Source organism: Microtus pennsylvanicus, chromosome 5 (genome assembly GCF_037038515.1).
Source record: "Microtus pennsylvanicus isolate mMicPen1 chromosome 5, mMicPen1.hap1, whole genome shotgun sequence".
Lineage (NCBI taxonomy): Eukaryota > Metazoa > Chordata > Mammalia > Rodentia > Cricetidae > Microtus > Microtus pennsylvanicus.
This window is the reverse complement of record NC_134583.1, coordinates 51130162-51154874: the sequence shown is the minus strand read 5'-3', so window position 1 is coordinate 51154874 and position 24713 is coordinate 51130162. Positions and strand designations below refer to the sequence as shown.

Below are 24713 nucleotides of genomic sequence, written 5' to 3'. Positions count from 1 at the left end.
TTAGAAAACTGTGGCAGATTGAAGAACTGTTTGACAGTAAGAAGGTTAAGAACAGTGCTGTCTCCTTCCTAAATCTGAGATAACAGGAAATGGGGGAGAGGGTACCCAGTAGAAGGTCATGGAGAAGATGGAGTCTGTCCTTGCAGAGTACTTCCTAACTGTTAGGAATTTTTCCTAACGCAAGCTCTCTGCTGACACAAAAATCCCAATCAAGCCAAATCACAACAAACCAAATTAAAAATATCCAGGTTTAAGGGGATTCCTGTGCTCTCAGGTGGCCCCAAGGGGGAACCTGGAGGCCACAACTGTAACCACTGGGTTGGGGGAGGAAAGAGACCACCAGGAAACTTTTCAGGGAATCAGTTTAAATAGACTGAGGGTGTGGTCAAGATTTTGGCAGGCTCCTCAGGCAAGTAGGGTCAAGACTTGGCAGGCACACGGATGGGGCTTCCAAAGATGGAGGCCAGAGACAGGGGCCTACATTCCAGACTGTTTGTATAAGGGATAACAGGAAGCTGAGGTGATTTGTTGACTAACATCTAGGCTCTCTTAGGAAAAGGGGGCTTTGATTCAAGTCTGGCTACTTCCTTCAGGCATAGGACGATGTGGGGAGGGGGAGAGCTAGGTGTTTATGGGTCCACACTCAGCAAGAGGTGTGGCTGGAAAGGCATCCCATGTACTGTCATACTGGAGACGTCAGGCATTTGTTTCTTGGGGGAAGTGAGAAGGCAGGTGTCTAGGAAAAAAATACTGTTATCACCAAAGATGAGTGTGCCGGGATGAGGAGCAGGTAGACCCTTCATTGTGGCATCCTGGAAAACCAGAGGGTGAAAGGTCCTGTCTGCTGGACAGACTAAGTGTCCTGAGTAGGTGCCCGCTTGAGCCTGGAGAGATGGTACCAAAATGGGTGTCCCAGGAGCTTGGCAGCCAAGGGGGTGGTAAGGATTACTGTGTGAGGTCCTATCCATCGAGGTTTGAAAGACCTAGGAGTTAACTGATTGAGGAGTACTCTGTCCCCTGGGGAGAGCAGGGCAGGCTTGGGGACATTAGGGTCCACTGGAATGGGAACAGGGAGACAACTGGTGAATGGAAAAGGCCTAAAAGGGAGAGGTAGGGTAGGTACCCCACCAGTGGAGGTGTTTGGACTGGGAGGTGATGGTTAAGGAAAAGGGGCCTGCCATAAAGCAGCTCAAAAGGTCTCAGGCCCATAGGAGAACATGAGGTGGCCCTGAGGCGAGTAAGGGCAATGGGGAGAAGGGAGGGCCAAGATAACCTGAGTTCAATGGAGAGCTTGGTTAGTTGTTGTTTGATAGTCCGTTGTCCATCTGGACGGTTGGTGAAACACCAAACCGAGGGATGATGTGGTCCAGGAGTACCTGCGCCACCATGTCTGCTGTTTCCCTGGAGACCGGAAACACTTCTATCCATCCTGTAAACGTGTCCACAAGTGTTAAGAGATAACGGAGTTTTTTATGAGTGGGCATATGAGTGAAATCAACCTGCCAATCTTTGCCCAGTTGGTATCCACGAAGTTGGTGTAAAGACTGACGTATGTGGAGATCCCCTTTTGGGTTGGCTTGGGCACACATCTGGCAAGAGGAGTGAACCTGTAAAATAGAATCTTGGAGATGGGTGGGGTCAAAAAGGGGCTCCAAGAACAAAGCTTTGGGGAAGCGACTAAGGATTTCTTGACCCAGTAAAGGTGCTGGGCAAGCAGGTATCACTAAGAAAGAATGAGAAAAAAAAAATGTCCTGCAAGAATGCAGGGCAGTGACAAAGCTTTAAGTGGGGAGGAATGGGTCCAGCCTACCCCCATAACATAAGGCCCGAGTGAGATATTAAAACAGAATGGGTAGCTCCCGTGTCCAATATAAAAGTAATGGACTTACCTGCTACCTGCAGCTTTACCCAAGGCTCAGATAGGGTTACGGATATACCACGTCAGGTAGTGTCAATCCTCTGCAAGGCTGAGAAGTTTGAAGGCTGGCACAGTTTCACTTGCCAATGTTGGTGAGGCCAGACCTCCATGGCATGGCATAGAGGACAAGCCCACACGGGGACATTGTGATTTCCAGTGTCCAGGTTGCTGGCAGATAGGGCATAACCTTGGAGTAGGTATAGTGCAATATCGTGCCACATTTAGGCCACACTTGAAACAGCTTGCCTGTGAGGTTGACTTAGGCTGGGCTCCATCAGGATAGAGCCTTGTGGTTGGCTTCCCTTGTCCCACTTCCTGCGACCTTAGGACGGCTGCTAAAGCCTGTAGGGTAGTTGCCTGTTATATAGCCTTGTCTGTCAGGAAGACTCAGCTGATTCTTCTCGGGCATTAAAAACTTTAAAGGCCATTTTCACCAATTCCCGTATAGGGGTTTGGGGACCCTCCTCAGCCTTTCTTAACTTTTTCCTAATATCTGGTGCTGACTGAAAAATAAAGTGGGTAGCCAAGACCATGGCTTCCGCTGGGGAGGCTGGATCTGGCCTGGTATATTGGACCATGGTCTCTTGTAACCGATTTAAAAATATGGCTGAATTTTCATCTGCTAGCTATGTAATCTCTCAGAGTTTGTCAAAATTAACTACTTTTTTTCTGAGACCATTTCCATACCCTGAAGGAGAAAACAGGCTGTGATGTCCCACCTCTGTCGGCCACTTTGGCCAGGTTGGTAGTCCCAGTTTGGTTCTGTGGCCAGCACAGCCACTTCCCCCACAGGGACCGTACTGTCTACCAGATGATCTGGTCTGTAGCCTAGCTGCTACCTGAATTCTGTTTCGCTCCTCAGGAGTAAGAGTAGAAGCTTGGATGATGTAATAGTCATGCCAGGTAAGATCATAGGTCTGGGACAAATAATGAAACTGATGGTTCCATGCTAAATTAGTTGATATTACAAATTTTGCTAACATTGTGTAGTTGTATACCTTCTGTGACTCAGACTATTGTGTCACCATTAATAATATTCTTCCTTGTGATTAAAATCTAATTTTATTTGCTTTTTCACAATACCTGTGAGTTTTGAAGGAATTTTTTTACAAGATAGCAGTACACATAGCAATTCAAAATTTCAAGATTAGCAAATAATAGTTTGTTTCTATTCAAGCATGCCCTAGAATGAATTTTCTGAAATCGTTTCTGTCTGTTGTCTGCATTTTGAGTGTCTCTCAGATCAACAAGACGTTTGTATTGGGCCAGAATCCTTATCTAATTGCTAGGTAATTTGTTTCCCAGTTAGAAATTTGATAACTAGATTTTACCTTGTAAAGATAATGCTATGTTACAAGGAAGGCTGTGGGGAAAGCAAACTTTTGTACTTTGTTGTTTTCCTTTAAAAAATGTTATTTGTTTAAAGAGGAAGTTAAGGAGAGTTGCAGACATTATATTTGACCAAAGTGAAAACTTGTTGTCTTTTCTATCCAAGAGAGTTAACTGAAGCTTACATCAGCGTGTACAGATGCCAAAGTGTAATCATGAGAAATCAGCACAACGGGAGTGGAATTTTGAGTCCTAAAAAAGGATTGAGAGTTTAGAAAATTATCTAGACAATATCACTTTATTTAGAACTAGGAAACTTTAAATTTTACAGAATAACTGACTCGTGTGGTTGAGGGAGGTACACCGTTGTGTAACAATGAGCAGTTACTTGTTACTAAGACAACCATATGCTCAGTTTTAGTGACTCTGTTTCTATGTTTTAAAGCTTGAATGTGATAGTACATTTTAGAATTACCACATCTCTCCTGTGCAAAAAAATGTTCATGGTTACAGTATAATGTCCTTAGATACCAGTGCTATACAATAAAACATGTTTCTGAATACAGATCTTATTTTACTTAAACATTGCATCTATTCTTTATATCTTTTACTTACCATCAGATTTTTTTTCTTGATCTTAAAAATTGAACAAAACAAGTTTCCATATTGAAAAATGTTTTAGGAATACTTACTATGTTACACACACAAGTGAAATATCAGTTCCTTTATCTTTATGATTTTTGTGTGTGTACAAATTTTTGGGTTTGGTTTGGTTTGGTTTGAGATAGGTTCTCTCACTGTTCAGTCCAGCCTGGGCTTAACTCAGTATCCTCCTCCTTCAGCCTCCTAATACTGGATTATAGGCAGTATGCTACCATATCTAATTTGTATATATAAATCTTAAAACTATCATCAAGGGACTGAAATGATGGCTTACAGATTAAGGGTACTTTCTGCTCTTGAAGAGGCCCTAAGCTCATTCCTAGCATGCATGTAGCAACTCATAGACAACTCCAGTTGCAGGGGATCCAGTGCCTTCTTCAGACCTTTGCAGGCCCTGCACACATGTGGTGCAAATGCATACATTCAGGAAAAACACATATAGACATAAAATAAAAATAAAAGAATCTTTTTAAAAAATATCATCAATCCCGTTTTCTTTTTGTTGTCAATAGTCAGTACTTTCAGTGGCTTCTTTCAGCAGAAAATAGACTAGGGCACATATCTCTGAGAGACAGTTATAAATGAATTGTAGATTCCTGTTTCTTTGAATTAATTTGAAAATCATCCTTGCAACCCAAGCCATTATTAAAACATTTTTTAAAAAACACACAGAATTCTACAGCAAGACACTTGAATACCTCCTTTTAAGGTAACCACAATCTACTCACTCATTAAATGTGGAAAATGTGATGGCAAAGGTAGTTTGAAGTCAAGCACAGAATGCCTAGAATGCCATGTTAAGGAGTTTAGACTAATATTATTCTCTAGTCTCTAAGGAGTATACAGTACTAAACTTTCAGGAGCTTAGAGCAGTGCAGATAAGGAGGCTTGAGAGATTGAAAGGCCATTAGCAGGCCGGCACAAAAGACTAGCATTCATGAGGCAATTTAGGGAGAAATGCAGATAGGTACTAAGAATTGCTATCCTGGATGCCTAGAGACCAGAGAATGCAAGTGAGTAAAGCGAGCCTAAGGAAGAGCAGGTTCCTATCTGCAGGGCAATCACTGTTCAGCTCCAGCAGCTGTAGCCATGCAAGAATATTGTTAATACATCTATCTATGTTTGTTTGGAGAAAATTATAAATTTGGACATTATATAAAAATGTCTTCTTTTGAACTAATTAAAAAATAAAAGTTCTGGATAAAGGGTTCATTAAGTGCTTGATTCTAAGCACAAGGACCAACGTTCAACTCCTCAGCAGCCATTAAGAGCCAAGCTTGGTGGTATGTGCCTGTCATCCCAGCCCTAGGGGGTGTAGAGACAGGCAGATCCTGGGGAGTTACTGATCGACAATTTAAAGGAAACAATGAGCTCCAGGTTCCGTGTGATATCCCATCTCAAAATACAAAGTAGAGCGAGATAGCACAAGAAAATATCCAAAGTCAGCCTCTTGTTTCTACATAATGGTAAGAGCATATCTATCTATCTATCTATCTATCTATCTATCTATCTATCTAACTACCAATCTATCTATCTCTATCTCTCTGTCTTTCTGTCTGTTTGTCTGTTTTCTTATAAACCTCCTAAATAACCAAAGTAAAATGTGTAAACTACCTACAGCTGATACGTTGTCAGCTTCACAATCTCTCACTTTTAATTCTGACTATAAAATCTTATGGTGTATTATAAGCGTGGTGGTTTGAATGAAAATGGCCCCCATAACCTCATTTATTTGAATACTTGGTCCCTAGTTGGATGGAACTGTTTTGGAAGGATTACAAGATTTGGCCTTGTTGGATGAAGTGTGTCATTGATGAGAGTAGGCTTTGAGGTTTCAAGAGACCATGCAATTTCCTGTTGGATCCCATCCTCTGACTTGTGGTTATTGTCTTAACATGTAAGCTCTCAGCTATTGCTTCAGTACCATGTCTGCTTCCATTCTCCTTGCCATGATGGTCATGGACTAACCTTCCGAAACTGTAAGCAAGCCCCCAATAAACTCTGAGTCATGGTGTCTTATCACAGCAATAGAAAGGTACCTGAGACATTAGTGAAAAGCTCTAAAATGGGAATCAGATCTGATTTGAACTCTGGCTTATTCTGAGATCTTAAACAAATGTCTGGGAGAGTGATAAGTAAAGGTGGGATGAGGTGGTACACGTAGAGCACCTGCTGGAGTGACTGGTGTATAGTAAATGCACAGTGAATGTTGGTGGGATGAAGAACAGGATGGAATTCTGCTGCAGATTGAATGTCTACTTCAACAGTCACTGCATATGCACAGAGGTACAGAAGAGACACAGTTCCTAATCTCACAGAGCATGATTGAAGTTTCACACTCAGGCCAGCATTCATAATTACTATCCTATACTACCTGGAGTGGGTCTGTATTCTCCATTACTATCTGTAATTCTAGCTAGAGCAGGAAGCAGAAAATCTCTCATTTGTACTGACTTTCACACCAGTGAACATGTAAGCAAACTAAATACACACATATAAATACATTTGTGTGTATTTGGTGCTGTTGAATAAACCTAAGACTCCACACATACTAGGCAAGCTTCCTACCAATGCATTATCTTTCTAGCCCCAAGAAAAATACCTATACTTCTTTATAGCTTTATCTGTATAAATAGCTTTTCCTCTATAATCAATAGCAAAGAGTATTGCCCTTCACAGTGCTGAAACGCATTTTGACCCTGATTCACAGTGGAAGAGAATGATCTTTGTGAATGAGCTGAAGTGTTCCAATGGGATTTTTTTCTGTATTTTTCTATGCCCTTTCACCTCCTTAGGGCCCCTCAATAGTTCTGGTACCTGCTCTGGTACTACTTGATTGCCTGATACTTTGATTTTTCAGTGGACTTTACTATATTCATTAGGTTGTGGGTTTTCTGGCCTTAGGATAGAAATTAGTTTTGAGGTACCTGCTACATGCTTTAATTGGAAAATGTAGAACTCATGACTGTCTTTATGAATAACAAAAGCACAGATTTTTATCAACTCTTTGTTCCTAAATCAAACTTTGTAAATAGACTATTCTTCTAGTTTAATTTTGCTTAGTCAGCACTTTTTCCTTTATAGTAGTCAGCATTGTTAACATTTTTAGGAAGTCATAGACTTGATGGGGATCTGTGGGGGAGCTGCTGAGTTACAGAAGAAATTATTGCAGCAGGAAGTGAACTGTGTACTATTATAAACACTCAGTGACTCAGCAGATTCCCTTTTTGTCTGAAGTACAAGCATTTTGTTTTTTATTTCTCTAGCTTTACAGTTGTCCTTTTGGCACTGATAGGTTTTCCTGTGATTTGAGAGATGTAAAGACAAACTGCTTTCAAGGCTTTGAGTATTGATTGGGATAATGAAAGCAGGGGAGTCCTCAGTCAACAGAGTGCTGTACTTGTGATGATGGGGGATTACAATGAAGAAGTCAGAACCATCTGGAATGCCTGGGAGAAATTGGTCTGTTTTGTTGTACCCTTGGTGGATATTTTTAGCTAATAAAATTAGATTTAGAATTTTAATCTTAGAAGCGAGGCTGAAAATATGTAACTAATTTTTTAGAATTTGGCGAGTTCTCTGTGCATCTCTAAAGTCTGCAGCAGTAATAGGACTGAGATAGGCATGTCTGAAGATGATGTCAGTAAATGATAAAGATTTCCTGGGCTTGATAGTGCAGCTTATTAGTAGAGTGCCAGTTTTGAAGTAATGATGTCCCAGCACCCACATTAGGCAGCGCACAATGGCCTATAACTCCCAGCTTCAGGTAATCTAATATCCTTTTCTGGCCTCTACAGGCACCTGTACTTATGTGCACATACCCATACTCAGATAGACAGATAAACAGACACAGACACGCATTGAATAAAGAAATTAAAGAAGACAGAATAAACATTGTAAAAATAGTTATATTAGCTAAAGCAGTCTACAAGATTTAATGCAGTCGCTGTCAAAATTCTAGTGACATCCCTCACCGAATTAGTAAAATAATCCAAAAATTCATTTGTAAGCACAAAAGACCATGGACAGCCAAATAAATCATAAGCACAAGGAGCAATGCTGGAGCCATCACAATACCTGATCTCAAAATATACCACAGAGCCATAGTAGCAAAAAAACAGTATGTTACTGGCACAAAACAAACACATAGACCAGCAAAATAGAATAGAGGAACCAGAAGTAAACCAATTTAACTACAGCCACATAATTTTCAACCAGGTTATTTAAAAACTGAAAAGAGATTACCTCTCTAACTGTGAAAATTGAGTAGGTATATATCAAAGAATGAAACTTCACATCTCTCACCATACACAAAAATTAATTCAAAATGGGATCAAAGATTTTAATGTAATATTTAGAAACTTAGAAGATGCTAAAGGAAGAAATAGGTTAAAAAGATACTCCAAGATTTCAGCAAGAACTCTATTAGGAAATAATCCCAAGAAATCACAAATGAAATTAAATGAAATGTAAAGCCTTTTGCATAATAAAAAATGGTTACCAGAATAAAAAGAAGCCTGTAGAGTTGGGGAAAGTCATTGCCAGCTAACCTGAGACAGGGGCTTAATGTCTAATAAATAGAGAGTACTGCCAAAATTACCAAGACAAGTAAATAAATCGGTAAATGGGCTAACGAACTTGAGACAGTTCTGAGAAGAAGAACTACAAATAACCAACAAGCATTTGAGAATGTTTGCAACGTCTGTATCCATTAAAGAAATGCAAACTATAACTGCTTTAAGATCCATGGCTGTCACAAAGAGCACATGACAGCAAAGACTAACAAGAATGTAGGGAAAGAGGAATCCTTACTCACTGCAGGTAAAAATTCAAGCTGGTGCAGCCACCAAAAAAGTCTGTGGAGATTCCTAAACCTAAAAATAGAACTACCATATTACCCAGCTAGGGGCTGGAGAGATGGCTCCATGGTTAAGATTGCTTGCCATTGCAGAAAACCTGGATTCAATTCCCAGCACCCACATGGTAGTTCACAACCATAATTCCAGTTCCTTCAGATCTGATACCCTCTCCTGACCTCTGCAAGTACCAGGCACACACATGGTACACATACATACAGCAGACAAACACCCCAACACACAAATTAAACAAAATTACCACTCCTAAGTATCTACCTGAAGCAATTTAAGTAGACATACTGTAAAGATACTTGCACATCCAATGTTAATTACAGCACTATTCACAATAACATGAAATGGAACCAGTCTAGATAAAGAAAATGTGGCATATACAGTGGACATTTTTGGCCATCAATAAAAATGAAATCACAATATTTGCAGGGAAATGGACATGAGTGGAGATCATCATCATGTTAAATTAAATAAGCTAAATTCAAAGACAAATACCACATTTTCCTTATGTGTGTGTTTGTAGGTCATAAAACTAGAAAGAAGATAGTGAAGGGGTGGAAGAGATATTAAGGGAAGTAGGAAATAGGGTAGTGGGATATATATTAGTTACTTGTCTGTTGTTGTGAAAAAACACCGTGACCAAGGCAATTTTGAAAATGCTTAGTCGGGCTTAAGGTCTCAGAGGGTTGAGAGTCCATCATGGCTGAGCACTGTGGCAGCAAGCAGAATTCATGTTGGCTGGAGCAACTCAGAGCTCACATCTTGACCTGCAAACAGGATGCAGAGACAATACTCTGGGGATACTGGGAATCTTTTGAAGCCTTAAAGCCCTCCAATGACACACCTCCTCTAACAAGTCCATACTTCTTAAACCTTCCCAAACAGTTCTTTCAAACTGGGGATCAAGTATTCAAACATACAAACACATGGAGGCCATTCTCATCCCAGCCACTACAGGATACATGTAATATAAAGGCAGAAGGTGATAGTCTCTGGGAGGAGGAAAGAACTATCAGGAGTGGTTGAGGGATATAAGGGAGGGATTTAAAAAAACAGTATAGCTTAAGAACATAACGTTTTCTTATTATATATTTATCTACATTACCTACATTTTATACAAATTTTAATAAGATTATTTAATCCTCTCCCTACATTCTTAAATTTTACTTACTTACAACATATTTTCTTTTTAATATGTTGCTATCTATATTTGTTTTGCTACAATTTCAGTTAGAATTTTTTCATCTGTTTATGAAACATTGAGTTACTTTTAAATTTTTGCATGTATTTAAATAGATAGATTTTAGTTACATTTACATTTTTGCATGTATTTAAATAGATAGATACACACATACATACATACACAACCATATATATAGTTTAGTGCAGACCTATGTGCATACCATGCCTCACATATGGAGGTCAGAGGATACCCTGAAGAAATACGTTCTGTCCTTCCATCATCTGAGTCATGGGAATTGAACTCAGCTCATGAGGCTTAGTGGCAAATCCACTGACCTATCTCACTAGCCCATCTGTTTAACCTCTTTAGCCTGTTTTTAATTGGATTGTTTGAGGTTGCATTGTGTTAGGCTAGGTTTGGTGATCTGCTGTCTGAGTTCCATATATATTATGGGATCTGTTATCAGAAGAAGTTTGCAGATATTTTCTCTGCCATACAGGTTATCTCTTAACTCCATTATTTCCATGCTACACAGAAGCTTTTGAGTTTGATAAAATTCCGTTTGTCCATTTTTACTACTGTTGCCTATATTTGGTAGATTATACTGTGATTTATAATAAATATATTTGATCTTTCCTATTTCTTGGCACAATTTTCAAAATCTTTGGAATCTCTGAAGTTGTTGTCTTTCTTTTGCCAGTAAAATGACTGATGTTTGGAGGATTCTGGGCGTCTAAATATAGAGTTGGTAGGAGAACTAACAAGTTTAGAGGGCTGGAACTTTCATTCCATCAGGAGAAAGCAAGAAACTGAAAGTTTGGCTGGTCACCGGTAAATCAAGCCTCTGTAAAGACCCTGAATGGCTAGAGATACAGTTGAGTATCTAGCAATCACACAGTTCTGGGTTAAATTCTCCTATGCGGGTATGGAGAAGGATGATAAGGGTTGGAGAGCTTCCATGTTGCTAAACACAAATATTCTTGTGCCAGCAGTATAGCAAGTTCCTATGTTGAGATATTTTGGAATTTCACCTTGTGCCTGTTATCTGGGCATTTATTTGTATTTTTTTTATTTTTATTAAAAATTTCCACCTCTTCCCATATCCCTCCCCCTCCCTATTTGTATTCTTTAAAGTGTACTTCGTAATGAAACAGCAGCTGTGAGTAAAATGACACCTTCAATGCTGGGAGCCATTCTAGCAAATACCAAGCCCAAAAAGGGGTTTGGGGGAATACCGAATTTATTTCCTGTCCATCAGTTCTCTTAGAGGCTTGTATTTGTTATTAATATCCAGAGTTGGGGACAGACTGAGAGATTGATTGCATCATATGTGGGATATGATTAAATCTAGGAAGATAGTGCTAGAATTATCATTTGTATTATAGAATTGAATAGTGTGAATTTTTTTTCACACTATTTAGTTCTATAATACATCGATCCATCTGGTAGGAATCTTCCTCCGGCGACGGATGGAGATAGAGACAGAGACTCTCATCAGAGCAACGGACTGAGCTCCAAAGGTCCAGTTGAAGAGCAGAAGGAGGGAGAAGATGACCAAGGAAGTCAAGACCATGAGGGGTTGGGTCCACCCACTGAGACAGTGTGCCTGAGCTAAGGGGAGCTCACCAAATCCAGCTGGACCAGGACTGAACAAACATGTGATCAAATTGGGCTCTCTGAATGTGGCTGTCAATTGGGGCAGACTGAGAAGCCATCGATAATGACAGTGGGACTTGTTTCTACTGCATGTACTGGCTTTTTGGGACCTTAGTCTATTTGGATGCACACCTTCCTAGGCCTGGATGGAGGAGGTAGGGCCTTGGCCTTGCCACAGTGCAGGGTACCCTTCCCTCTCCTAAGAAGGGAGGGGAAGGGAGGAGGGTGGGAGGGGAATGGTAGGGGAATGGGAGGAGGGGAGGAAGTGTAAATTTTTGAATGGAAAAATAAAAAATTTTAAAAATTAAAAACAAACAGGAGAACCAATGTAACCGAATAGAAGACCCAGATATCAATCCACACATCTTCGAACAACTGATCTTTGATAAAGAAGCAAAAAAATATTAAATGGAAAAAAGAAAGCATATTTAACAGGTGGTGCTGGCATAACTGGATATCAACATGTAGAAGAATGAAAATAGACCCATATCTATCAGCATGCACAAAACTCATCAAAGACCTCAACATAAAGTCAGCCACACTGAACTTCATAGAAGAGAAAGTGGGAAGTACACTTGAACACATTGGCACAGGGAACCACTTCCTAAATATAACCCCAGCAGCACAGACACTGGAAGAAACAATTAATAAATGGGACTTCCTGAAACTGAAAAGCTTCTGTAAAGCAAAGGACATGGTCAACAAGACAAAATGACAGCCTACAGAATGGGAAAAGATCTTCACCAACCCCACATCAGACAGAGGTCTGATCTCCAGACTATACAAAGAACTCAAGAAATTAGACACCAAAAGATCACATAATCCAGTAAAAGAAAATGGAGTACAGACCTAAAAAGAGAACTCTCAACTGAGGAATGGCTGAAAGACACTTAAGGAAATGTTCAACATCCTTAGTCATCAGAGAAATGCAAATCAAAACAACTCTGAGATTCCATCTTACACCTGTATGGATAGCCAAAATCAAAAACACTGATGACAACTTGTCCTGGAGAGGTTGTGGGGAAAAGGGAACACTTCTGCATTGCTGGTGGGTATGCAAGCTGGTACAACCCCTTTGGATGTCAGTGTGGCGATTTCTCAGAAAATTAGGAAACAACCTTCCTCAAGACCCAGTAATAACACTTTTAGGTATATATCCAAAGGATGCTCAATTGTGCCACAAGGACGTGCTCAACTATGTTCATAGCAGCATTGTTTGTCATAGCCAGAACCTAGAAACAACGTAAATGCCCCTCGATTGAAGAATGGATGAGGAAAATGTGGTACATTTACACAATGGAGTACTACACAGCAGAAAAAAATAACAACATCTTGAATTTTGCAGGAAAACATCATTTTGAGTGAGGTAATCCAGACACAGAAAGATAATTATCACAGGTACTTACTCATAGAGTGTTTTTTAAACATAAAGAAAGCCAGCCAACAAACCACAATCCCAGAGAACTTAGACAACAATACGGACACTAAGAGAGACTTACATAGATATAATGTACATGGGAAGTAGAAAGTAGAAAAAGACAAGATCTCCTGAGTAAATTGGGAGCATGGGAACCTTGGGGGAGGACTTCAGGGGGGAGGGGAGAGGCAGGGAGGAGAGCAGAGAAAAATGTAAAGCTCAATAAATATCAGTAAAAATAAATAAAGATTCAAATAAGCACCCAGAAAAAAAGTAAAAAAAAAAAAAAAAGAATAGTGTGGCTTTAAATATCCACCTATGAGCTGGGATTAAAGGTGTATGCCACCACCACCCAGCAATTTTCACCTTGGGTTTTTTGGGGGGTTTTTTTTGGTTTTTTCGAGACAGGTTTCTCTGTGGTTTTGGAGCCTGTCCTGGAACTAGCTCTTGTAGACCAGGCTGGTCTTGAACTCACAGAGATCCGCCTGCCTCTGCCTCCCGAGTGCTGGGATTAAAGGCGTGCGCCACCACCGCCCGGCTCCTTGATTTTTTTTTGATAATGGGGTGTGTGTGTGTGTGTATGGGTGTGTAAATATTACGTAACTTTTCCTGGGAAATTGTGAACAAATTTTCTATTTGCGCCACAAAGGAAACAGAAAATAAACTGAAGTAATAATTCCACCAAGTCCAACTTGTTGGGGCCGCTTCTTACAGGAGTGTTGTTATGTTATGTTTTAGTCTTTTGCCACTTTTGTAAGGCCCACCACCCAGATCCCAAATAATTTACACATGGAGGCTTACTCTTCATTATGAATGTCTGGCTGGCCTTAGCTTGACTTGTTTCTTGCCGGCTTTTCTTAAATTATCCCAACTACCTTTTGCCTCTGGGATTTTTATCTTTCTTAACTCTGTATATCTTACTTTCCTTCTTACTCCGTGATGACTGGGTAACTGACCCCTGATATCCTCCTCGCCTTGTTCTTTCCTCTGTCTCTGTTCTCCTTCCATTTATTCTCTCTACCTGCTAGCCTCCCCCCATCCTTGCTCCTTGTTCATCTCTATCACACTGTACATCTCTCTTACAACCATCAGGTGTTTTAGACAGGCACTGTAATACAGCTTCACAGAGTTAAACGCAGTAGAAACAAAAGTCACACACCTGAAACTAATATTCCCCAACAAAACACAGATGATTCAAAGGCCAAGCCCTACCCTTGCGTGATTGATGATTCATACACCAATACAAAGCTGTATTCCTAGAGCTCCCTTCCCTGCACAGTTTATAACCAACTTGGTCTTAAAGTTTGTTCTCCTCAGTTGTTACTGCTTATAAGATTGGGAAGAGGCCTGTCTATTCTCATAAGTTACAGGAACTTCCTCTGACTCCTAAATAGTTTGCTTCCTGGGCCTTTTAAATTTTGTTCCTATCCTAAATATTAAGAAGTCTTCATCCCTGATGGAATGTTTCAAATCAAAGGAAATTGCTATGCAACACTGGGTATCCTGATTCATGTTTACCTGTGAAGTACTCAGGTCAAGGTCAGGTATCTTTCTCAATTATTTTTCACCTTAGTTTTTGGGACATAGTCTTTCACTGAACCTGGAACTCACTGATTTCACTAAAATGACTGGCCAGTGAAAAAGCCCAGGAGCCTCCTACCTCCCCTCTGTTATGATGAGATGGTAGGTGTATGCATTATACCTACCTTTTCACCTAGGTTCTGGTGACCAAAACCAGGACCTCATGCTTATCAGCAAGCAGTTTATTGACTAGGCCATTTCCCAGTACCTTCTCTAAATTTTTGTGTACTTGTAAACATAGCCATAGCATAGTTGACTCATTTTCTGAAACATAAAGAGTGCTTCATTTGTAAGCATATTATTATGGTAACCATTTTAGTAGCAGCATGATATTCAAGTGTGTTGATGAGGTGCTGATTATTTGCCTTTTTTTCTCTGCAGTGAGCATTAAAGTCACTAACTTTGTAAGGAGTTAGCTACTGAAAAAAAACTCAACAATAAATGGTATGCATGTGCATTTGATTTGTATGTCTACTTCCCAGGCCTGGGATTACATGCCTTGTGGTCCTTTGCACTGCCATATCTTGCTTTTATGAGTGCTAGTCACCTAAACTCAGATCTTCATACTTACACCCCAACTATTCTCAACTGAGCTACCTCCTCAGTGCCCAAAGTAAGCTTTTTTGCTGAGCTTTAGATCCACTTGCAATTACATGTAGTGAGAGACACAGTCTCACTTTTTGTCTATTATACATATTACACTTGGGTCCCTGAAATAATACCCTGTTAGGATCTACTATTTTTGTTTATTACATTGTAATAAGCCTTTATCCTCTCAGTTTGCATTGCCATTATAAGCACAGTATTTAGGTTTGTCAGTAATCACATACTCTGTGATTAGCATCTTCTCACATAGATTTTAGAAACTTTGTACACATGAACATCATAGTGCATGACATTGAGTAAATGAAAATACGGATTTCTAATGAACACTTGAGGATAGGGTGTTTTCATTTCTTTATCTCTAAACTTAGGTTTAAGAATCTCTAAATATTTAAAATCCCCAAATTTATAAATATATTAATGAAAGGAAGGCCAAACTACTATGCTACTATGATTTCATGTTTCTCCTTTTGGCAATGTCTCAGTTAGTGAGTACATGAGTGAGAGATGTTACGAAGATCACATCTTACTACTCCTATTGATCCACCTATTGCCTATCAACAGCTCTACTATCACAAGAGACAGACAGTGCCTCTTAAGATGGTACCATCTGTAAAGTGTTCTTGCCAGACAATCCTGAATCTAATAAGACCACTAGACATTGCCAGTCTACGGGAAACGCAGGTGCCATAAGAATGTTAAATGATAGTACACAACTATAGTAAGCAGCTGCTAGAGGATAGATAAATGGTTCCTTTTTATTTCCAACGAAGTCCAGCTTAGAACAGAACCTAGAGTAGAACTGATCTGAGTGGTTGTCATACTAATGCTACTATGTGTCCTTATTTGAATCCTACCTGAATTAAACAAAACCGTAAAAGTAACACTGAAGATGAGGGGAAAAGGGAAATTTCTTACAGTTGGAAGGCAATTGGAAATTCAGGCCCCAAGCTGAGATTTTTATGTTAAAAAGCACTAGTTAACTATTTTGAATAGTAGATTTGCAAAAGCTCTCCATGAAATAATTTGTTATTGGGATAACCAGTGGTACAGATGACCTAGGAATCCTATTTCTTGAGACTTCTCTCAAGTATTCCACACACTATTGAGCAGTACTGAAACTCAGGCAGGTTTGCTAGCACATGCCTATAATCCCATCATTTAGGTGGAGGCTGGGTTATTGTGAGTTCAAGATCATCTTTGGCTACATAGCAGGTTTGTAGTCAGCCAATCCAAAAGAGACCTGATCCAAAAGTGGTACTGAAACTACCACAAGATGACAATTGACTTGTGTTTTGGTGTTCATGCCCCATTGTCTGTTGTAGCAAAGAGTTGGAAACAACCTCACTTGAAACAGAAAGATGCTGTATATTCTTACAGTAGAATTCCCAGCTGTAGCTCTAACGCCTACTGGCAATGCATCAGTTTTCTCATGTTACCGAAATGGGAAGTAGTAGTGGACTGCTTTGAGGACTGAATTAATAATAAATACAGTAAGGGAATCCTCATCAGCTTAGATAGTTCTGCATTACTCTTCAAGATCATTACATGTTTATGACATTGGACCTGCCAGCTAGCCTTCTTCCCTGAAATGCAGTTTCCCTCTGAGTCCCATAAATGAATTGTGATCCATTTCTGGCCAGACAGACTTGAGACAGTTCCTTCATACTCACATAACTCCTGATCATCTCCTCTGGTACTGTGTGTCAGTCTGTGAGGGTCTCAGTTGGGCCTGCTGTTTGGTGAGCATCATGAGTCTGTTCTCCACATCCCGTCTCATGCTGGGTCTCTTTTGAAAGCTTTGTAGAAAATGAATGGCACTGTTTAATCTAGTACCTTCAGGGCTATTTTTTCTAGATAAGGAAGGAAGTCAAAACATTCTTAAATATCTTACAAAATTGGATGACTAAGTATCATTTGTTTTTAGGACATAATTATAAGAAGTGTTATGAACTGTAGAGTAAATATTTGTGCCAGAATAAGGGTAAACGAGATGTCATTTGACAAGTGTCTCCTGTCACCACCCTCTCACCCTCAGGACAGGACAGTCACTAAGAGAGCACATGGACCAGTTTGGGAAACCTTCCCAGAAAACACTTGCTACCAAAGAAGTGATTGACTAGATGAGAGACAGTTTTGTTCATAGTTACTTATTTTCCAAGTTTACTAGACCTGTGCTGCTGTCACTGGTTCCACTGATCTGAAACCCTAAAAGGTATCATTGCATCTCTTTACCCATAATTGTATTAAAGTTCCATTTTATAGAATATGGTAATTTTTGTGTCTTAAGGAAAATATAGTCAGATGTGGTAGAGAAGACCACTAACCCTTACCTTACCTTAACCTGAAGCAGGAGACCCCTGAATTTGAAGCCTGCCTGGGATGATTAGATAGTGAATTCTAGAACAGCTGAGACCCTTTTGTTACATACATACATACATACAAACCACCGCCTCATTTCTGTGTGACTTGGGCAAATCTGTTCTCACAGAGTCTTAGATGGTGAGTGAAGACATCCAATATTCCTTCTACCTACTTTTTCCAAAGTTCTGCTTCTGTAATTGCCAGTTGAAACTATGATGATGTCTAGGCAGAAAAGGTTTCACTGCCCTCTGCTGGTACTAAGAACATAGTTGTCCATTGGCACAGTATTAATATTAAGTGGAACAAGTATTCCCTCCTCACAATTGAGCTTAGCATGAAATCACCAAGAAAGAAGGCATATTTCATGCTCTAAAGAGGTAATATTTTAAGTGCTTAGGAATTAATGACTTTTCATACATAGCTTAAGCAGATGCTATAGCTATTTGTGGACTAGCTTGCTGCCACAAAAAATTATCTTATGATCCCTTCATTGTGTTGTAATTTTCACCTAGAAAACAAACTGTGGCTCTGACTATTTGGGTCACGGTCATTTTTTACACCATTTTTCTGCCTTTGTTGAAAAAAATTTAGAAAAGTTTTATATATTTATTTAGTTTATGTGTAAACTAAACTATTTCAGTGGATATGTGACCAGGAAAAGCAATATGGAGCATGGCTGAGAGTAATGCCTAAGAAGAAAGGCAGGGCTTCATTAACCCATCAGATTCATGGAGATTCTCCTAAACCTAGAGACTGATACGGACAGCTCAGTTTTCTGAATTCATCTATATTCATATCATGTCAAGATGACAGACTGTTTAGAGCTTCCATGTTTACAGTGTGCTACGGTTGTAAGAAATGGTTCTACCTTGGGTTAGACTCAAGGGGAAGGCAACTTAAAATTGTGTTTTGGGGAAAAGGGTATGAGGCAGGGTCTCTACATAGTCCTGCCTGTCCTGGAGCTTACTATGTAGACTAAACTAGCTTTGACCTTACATAGATCCACTTACCTCTGCCTCCCAGGTGCTAGGATTAAAGACGTGTGCCATTAGACCCAGCTCAGAATTATACTCTTATTTAAATTTTAGTTTCTACAATCTCTTTGAGACATGTATGGCATGTTTTCTCTCATGCAAAATCTAAGAAGCTCATATGTTTATAATATGACATGAAAGTAGAAGGAGGACTATTTGGGGAGGAAGAGAATGGGGAGTAATGGGTAAAAATGAACAAACTACAGTGGTATGAAAATGTCAAAATAAAATAAAAAGTCTCATTCAGAATAAGTCTTTGTACTGAGGTGAAGATCTAAAATGTATAAACCACTCACTAGGGTCTTTATGTAGAGTCTGGAAGGAACACATGATTCAGTGCAGTTTCTGCTACCACAACAAGCAAAACCACACACATTTTTGCCCATGAATTCTCATGGAAGAAAACATCTGAAGTGAGTAAATGAGGCATCATGAAAACCAAACATGACCTTCCCCTCTTTCTGCCTCATGGTCAGCATCTATTTATACCTTATATAAGGAACTGCAGTTTTAGCTAGTCACCTCCGTAGCAGTGCACAGCCTTGTCTTGAAAGGAACTTGCATTGTATATGGCACATTGATTCTTGCAGGCAAAATCACAGTCACCCTGCTTGTAAGTGTGTAAGACTAAATTTCATGGTATACTTGGAGCTTGCTCTAGCTTTATTTAGGGTTAGTGTGCCCTAGATCAAGAAGGAAATTACTTCAAACATAGCATTCTAATGATATCTTATTTAGGTTACAAAATTCTAAAAATGAACTTTTGCTTCATAATTATGTATATAAACTTAACAGTAATGATCTTTAGTTAAACTTAACAATAATGATCTTTAGTATTGAACATTTCAGAAGAGAATTCGGCTTATTAAATTGCTTAAAAAGAAAATTTATCAGAAACTATACTTCTAATTACAAAAAAACAGATTCATTCAACACAGAAGATGAAATGGATCACAAGTTTTTCAATATTTCCTGTTATGTTATTTATTATTTGCTAAGAAGTGGCATTAATTTCATTAATTATTTAATGTATTTTTAAAATACACTATACGGTGGTATTTTTATAACCTCAGCACTCATAAGGCTAAGGCAAGAAGATTAAGAGTTCTGAGACAGCCTGGGTTGAATGGTAAGACCCTGTATCCCAAAAAATAATAATAGTAATAATAATAATTAAAATTTATGGATCAGTGGGAAAAGATGTTTGTCAGGAAGCCTGAAATTTTTATTTCGATCCTCAGAATCCACATGGTAAGAGAGAACCTACTCTACAGGTTGTCCTCCAAGGTCTGAACACAGACCATAGCGCGCGTGCACGCGCGCACACACACACACACACACAGAGAGAGAGAGAGAGAGAGAGAGAGAGAGAGAGAGAAACGTAAAAAATCATAAATGGAAGTAAGATAAATTTTTGATTACTAGAGTTTTATGTTTAGGTTGTCTTGGGTTTTAATGTGCATCCCAGGTATAACTTCACAGTACCCACCCTGTACATACCAGAGTAGTAGATACTTTTTTATAGTCTGTATTTCAAAGAATTACATTAATTCTATAGTTAATAGTGTAGCTACTGTTAAAATTCACATTTGGGTAAAAAGTAAGCAAGATTTTAAAGGGTTTCATAGAGCACCCTCAGTTGTCAGTTGAACGTGAATACAGTATTGATTGCTAAGCCTTTAAAGAAATCTTTGTGTCACCTCTACAATTAACTGTAGCACCTGTGTCCGTCTGAACTGTCATAATCTGCCTGCACCGTGCTGATAGATATTACATGTTCTTGCAGAAACTTGCCCCTGGAGTCAGCCAGTTTGCCTACACCTGTGTTCAAGACCACCCCATTTGGACAAATCAGCAGTTCTGGGAGACAACTTTTTACAGTGCAGTACAGGAGCAGGTTCGCTCCCTGTATCTCACAGCAAAGGAGGACAATCATGCCCCACATCTGAAGCAGAAGGTAAGAGAAGAAGGGTACGTGGGTGTGGCTGGGGTTGACTTTAAGAAACACTCAGGCAGATGGTCCTAGGGCAAAGAGACTCTACCTGCTTTGTTCCTGGGTGTTAGGGAGTCCTGTGGTGAGCATCTTTCTTCCTTTGATTCTGGCACTATATTTTTTTTTAATAATGACCTTATACTACAGTTCTTTAGCACTAGAATTGTTTTGTTATATTTTGATAAGAATTCCTTAAAAACCAAATAGAAGGAACAAACCTAAAATAGGCCCAGGTATAAGCCTCTAACTGCTTACTTCCTTGAAGAAATCCAAGCTTAACTCAGAAATAAAATGTTTTTATGTAGCATGCTCAAGGCCTTGAGTTCAGGTACCAGCGCTGGAAGAGGAAACAGAAGAAATTGAAGTTAAGTGACTAAAAAGATAAATGTAAAAATTCAGTAGTCCTATTCAAAAATATATCAGCAATAACCAAAGTCTTCCTTTATTTATTCTCTGTGTGTATATATTAGTAGTATTTGCTCTATACACATATATTTAAATACCAGGAAAATAAAAATTAAAATACTCCAATTTTTAAATGTCATTTACTAGCTCTCTTTATACTGACTACTCACATTACCCCCACACTTCCTCATTGGAGAAATGTGTAGCTGTCACTTCTGAAGATTTTCATATCTAATATATATAAGGCTTACTAAGAGTTCTTGGCACACACTAAGTAGTTAGTATTAGAAATCATCATTCTCATGAACTGAGCTTAAAGCAGCCTAAAAGACTCACTGTTGATTCACTTCAGAGTGATTTTAAGATCAGCCTTTTTGAACTGCAGATTCGTGGGAAGATATCACTGCAGATTCTGTCCATCATCTTCTACTTTAACTTATGTCTAGATAGGATGGATTACCCTAAGCATCTTAGAGAAGCTACATAGTCATATTCCAATACATCTGGGATTCATCGTCTTAAAAAAATTATTGGTTTATTATTAAGTAGAAGAATAGAAACTTTAATTAAAAAATAACACTGACATGTGTCTGATTGTTATAGTTCAAATGTGAATTGTTTTCTTAATTAAATTAATATTCAGATTTGTTGTTGTTACACAAAATGTACCACTTACAGTATAACGTAGCAGATGCAGAGACTTTTCCTGGGGCCACACTCAGGAATAATCAGACTGTTAGGATTTCTTTGTTAATTTTATATATTTTTTAATTGATTTTTATTGAGCTCTACATTTTTCTCTGGTCCCCTTCCTGCCTCTCCCCTCCCCTTCAACCCTTTCCCAAAGTCCCCATGCTCCCAATTTACTCACGAGATCTTGTCTTTTTCTACTTCCCATGGAGGTTAAATCCATACATGTCTCTCTTAGAGTCCTCATTGTTGCCTAAGTTCTCTGGGATTGTGATTTGTAGGCTGGTTTTCTTTGCTTTAAGTTTAAAAACCACATATGATAATTTTCTTTCTGTGTCTGGGTTACCTCACTCAAAATGATGTTTTCTAACTCCATCCATTTGCCTGCAAATTTCAAGATGCTGTTATTTTTTTCTGCTGTGTAGTACTCCATTGTGTAAATGTACCACATTTGCCTTATCCATTCTTCAGCTGAGGGGCATTTAGGTTGTTTCCAGGTTCTGGCTGTGACAAACAATGCTGCTAGGAATATAGTTGAGCATATGTCCTTGTGGCACAATTGAGCATCCTTTGGATATATACCCAAAAGTGGTATTGCTGGATCTTGAGGAAGGTTGTTTCCTAATTTTCTGTGAAATCACCACACTGTTATCCAAAGGGGTTGTACCAGATTGTCCTCTCACCAGCAATGCAGAAGTGTTCCCTTTACCCCCACATCCTCTCCAGCATAAGTTGTCATTGGTGTTTTTGATCTTGGCCATTCATGCAGATGTAAGATGGAATCTCAGAGTTGTTTTGATTTGCATTTCTCTGATGACTAAGGATGTTGAGCATTTCATTAAGTGTCTTTCAGCCATTTTAGATTTCTCTATTGAGAGTTCTCTGTACTCCATTTTTTATTGGATTATTTGTTCTTTTAATGACAAATTTCTTGAGTTCTTTATATATTTTGGAAATCACACCTTTGTCTGATGTGAGGTTGGTGAAGATCTTTTCGCATTCTTTAGGCTGTCGTTTTGTCTTGTTGACATGTCCTTTGCTTTACAGAAGCTTTTTAGTTTCAAGAGGTCCCATTTATTAATTGTTTATCTCAGTGTCTGTGCTACTGGGGTTATATTTAGGAAGTGAGTGGTCTCCTGTGCCAGTGCATTCAAGTGTACTTCCCACTTTCTCTTTTATGAAGTTTAGTGTGGCTGGCTTTATGTTGAGGTCTTTGGTCCATTTGGACTTGAGTTTTGTGCATGGTGATAGATATGGGTCTATTTTCATTCTTCTACAGGTTGACATCCAGTTATGCCAGCACCATTTGTTAAATATGCTTTCTTTTTCCATTTGATATTTTTTGCTTTTTTTGTCAAAATCAGGTATTCGAAAGTATGTGGATTAATATTTGAGTCTCTGATTTAGTTCCATTGGTTTTCCTGTCTGTTCTTATGCCAATACCAGGCTGTTTTCAATACTGTAGCTCCGTAGTAGAGTCAGGGATTGTGAGGCCTCCAAAAGTCCCTTTATTATACAGGACTGTTTTGACTATCCTGGGTTTTTTGCTTTTCCATATGAAGTTGAATACCATTCTTTTGCGGTCTGTGAAGAATTTTGCTGGGATTTTGATGGGCATTGTATTAAATTTGTAGATTGCTTTTGGTATGATTGCCATTTTTCACTATGTTAATTCTACCTACCCAAGAGCATGGGAGATCTTTCCACTTTTTTTGGTGTCTTCTTCAACTTTTTTTTTTCCAAAGATTTAAAGTTCTTGTCATACAGGTCTTCCACCTGTTTGGTAAAAGTTATTCCACGATATTTTATGTTATTTGTGGCTATTGTGAAGGGTGATATTTCTCTGATTTCTTTCTCAGCCCATTTATCATCTGTGTACAAGAGGGCTACTGATTTTTTGAGTTAATCTTGTATCCTGGTACATTACTGAAGGTGTTTATGAGTTATAGAAGTTCCCTGGTAGAATTTTTGGGATAACTTATGTAAACTATCATATAATCAGCAAATAGTGAATGTTTGACTTTTCTGATTTGAATCCCCTTAATCTCCTTTTGTTGTCTTATTGCTCTAGCTAGGACCACAAGAACTATATTGACTAGATATGGAGAGAGTAAACAACCTTGTCTTTTCCTGATTTCAGTGGTATTGCTGTGAGTTCCTCGCCATTTAGTTTGATGTTGGCTGTTGGCTTGCTGTATATTGTCTTTATTATGTTTAGGTATGTTCCTTGTAATCCCTACTCTCCCCAAGACCTTTATCATAAAGGGATGTTATATTTGTTGAAAGCATTTTCAGCATCTAATGAGATGATCATGTGGTTTTTATTTTTCAGTTTGTTTATATAGTGGATTACATTAACAAATTTCTGTATGTTGAACCATCCCTGCATCTCTAGGATGAAGCCAACTTGATCATGGTGGATGATGGTTCTGATGTGTTCTTGGATTCGATTTGCCAGTATTTTATTGGGTATTTTTGCATCAATGTTCATGAATGAGATTGATCTGTAATTTTCTTTTTTAGTAATGTCTTTTTGTGGTTTGGGTATCAGAGTAATTGTAGCCTCATAAAAGGAGTTTGGTATTGTTCCTTCTGTTTCTGTTGTGTGGAACAACTTGAGGAATATTGGTATTAGTTCTTCTTTGAAAGTCTTGTAAAATTCTGAGCTGAAACCATCTGGTCCTGGATTTATTTTGGTTGGGAGACTTTTGATGACTGTTTCTATTTCTTCAGCAGTTATAGGTCTGTTTAATTTGTTTATCTGGTCTTGATTTAATTTTGATAAGTGATATTTATCCAGAAAGTTGCCCATTTCCTTTAAGTTTTCCAATTTTGCGTAGTACAGGTTTTTGAAATATGACCTGATGATTCTCTGTATTTCCTCCATGTCTGTTGTTATGTCTCCATTTCATTTCTTATTTTATTAATTTGGATATTCCCTCTCTGTCTTTTGGTTCATTTGGATAAAGGTTTATCTATTTTGTTGATTTTCTCAAAGAACCAACTATT

At 38.8% G+C, this 24713-nt stretch overlaps 1 protein-coding gene across 4 annotated transcripts in view; it reads left to right on the top strand.

The window, feature by feature from the left end:
- Sbf2 (SET binding factor 2) overlaps positions 1–24713 on the top strand; it is a 395017-nt gene that overhangs the window by 290168 nt on the left and 80136 nt on the right. For all 4 annotated transcript variants that reach the window (XM_075971874.1, XM_075971873.1, XM_075971872.1 and 1 more), the window contains exon 18: positions 20403–20573. In XM_075971874.1, the coding sequence (XP_075827989.1) occupies positions 20403–20573 (171 nt within the window). The remainder of the gene's footprint in view (positions 1–20402; positions 20574–24713) is intronic.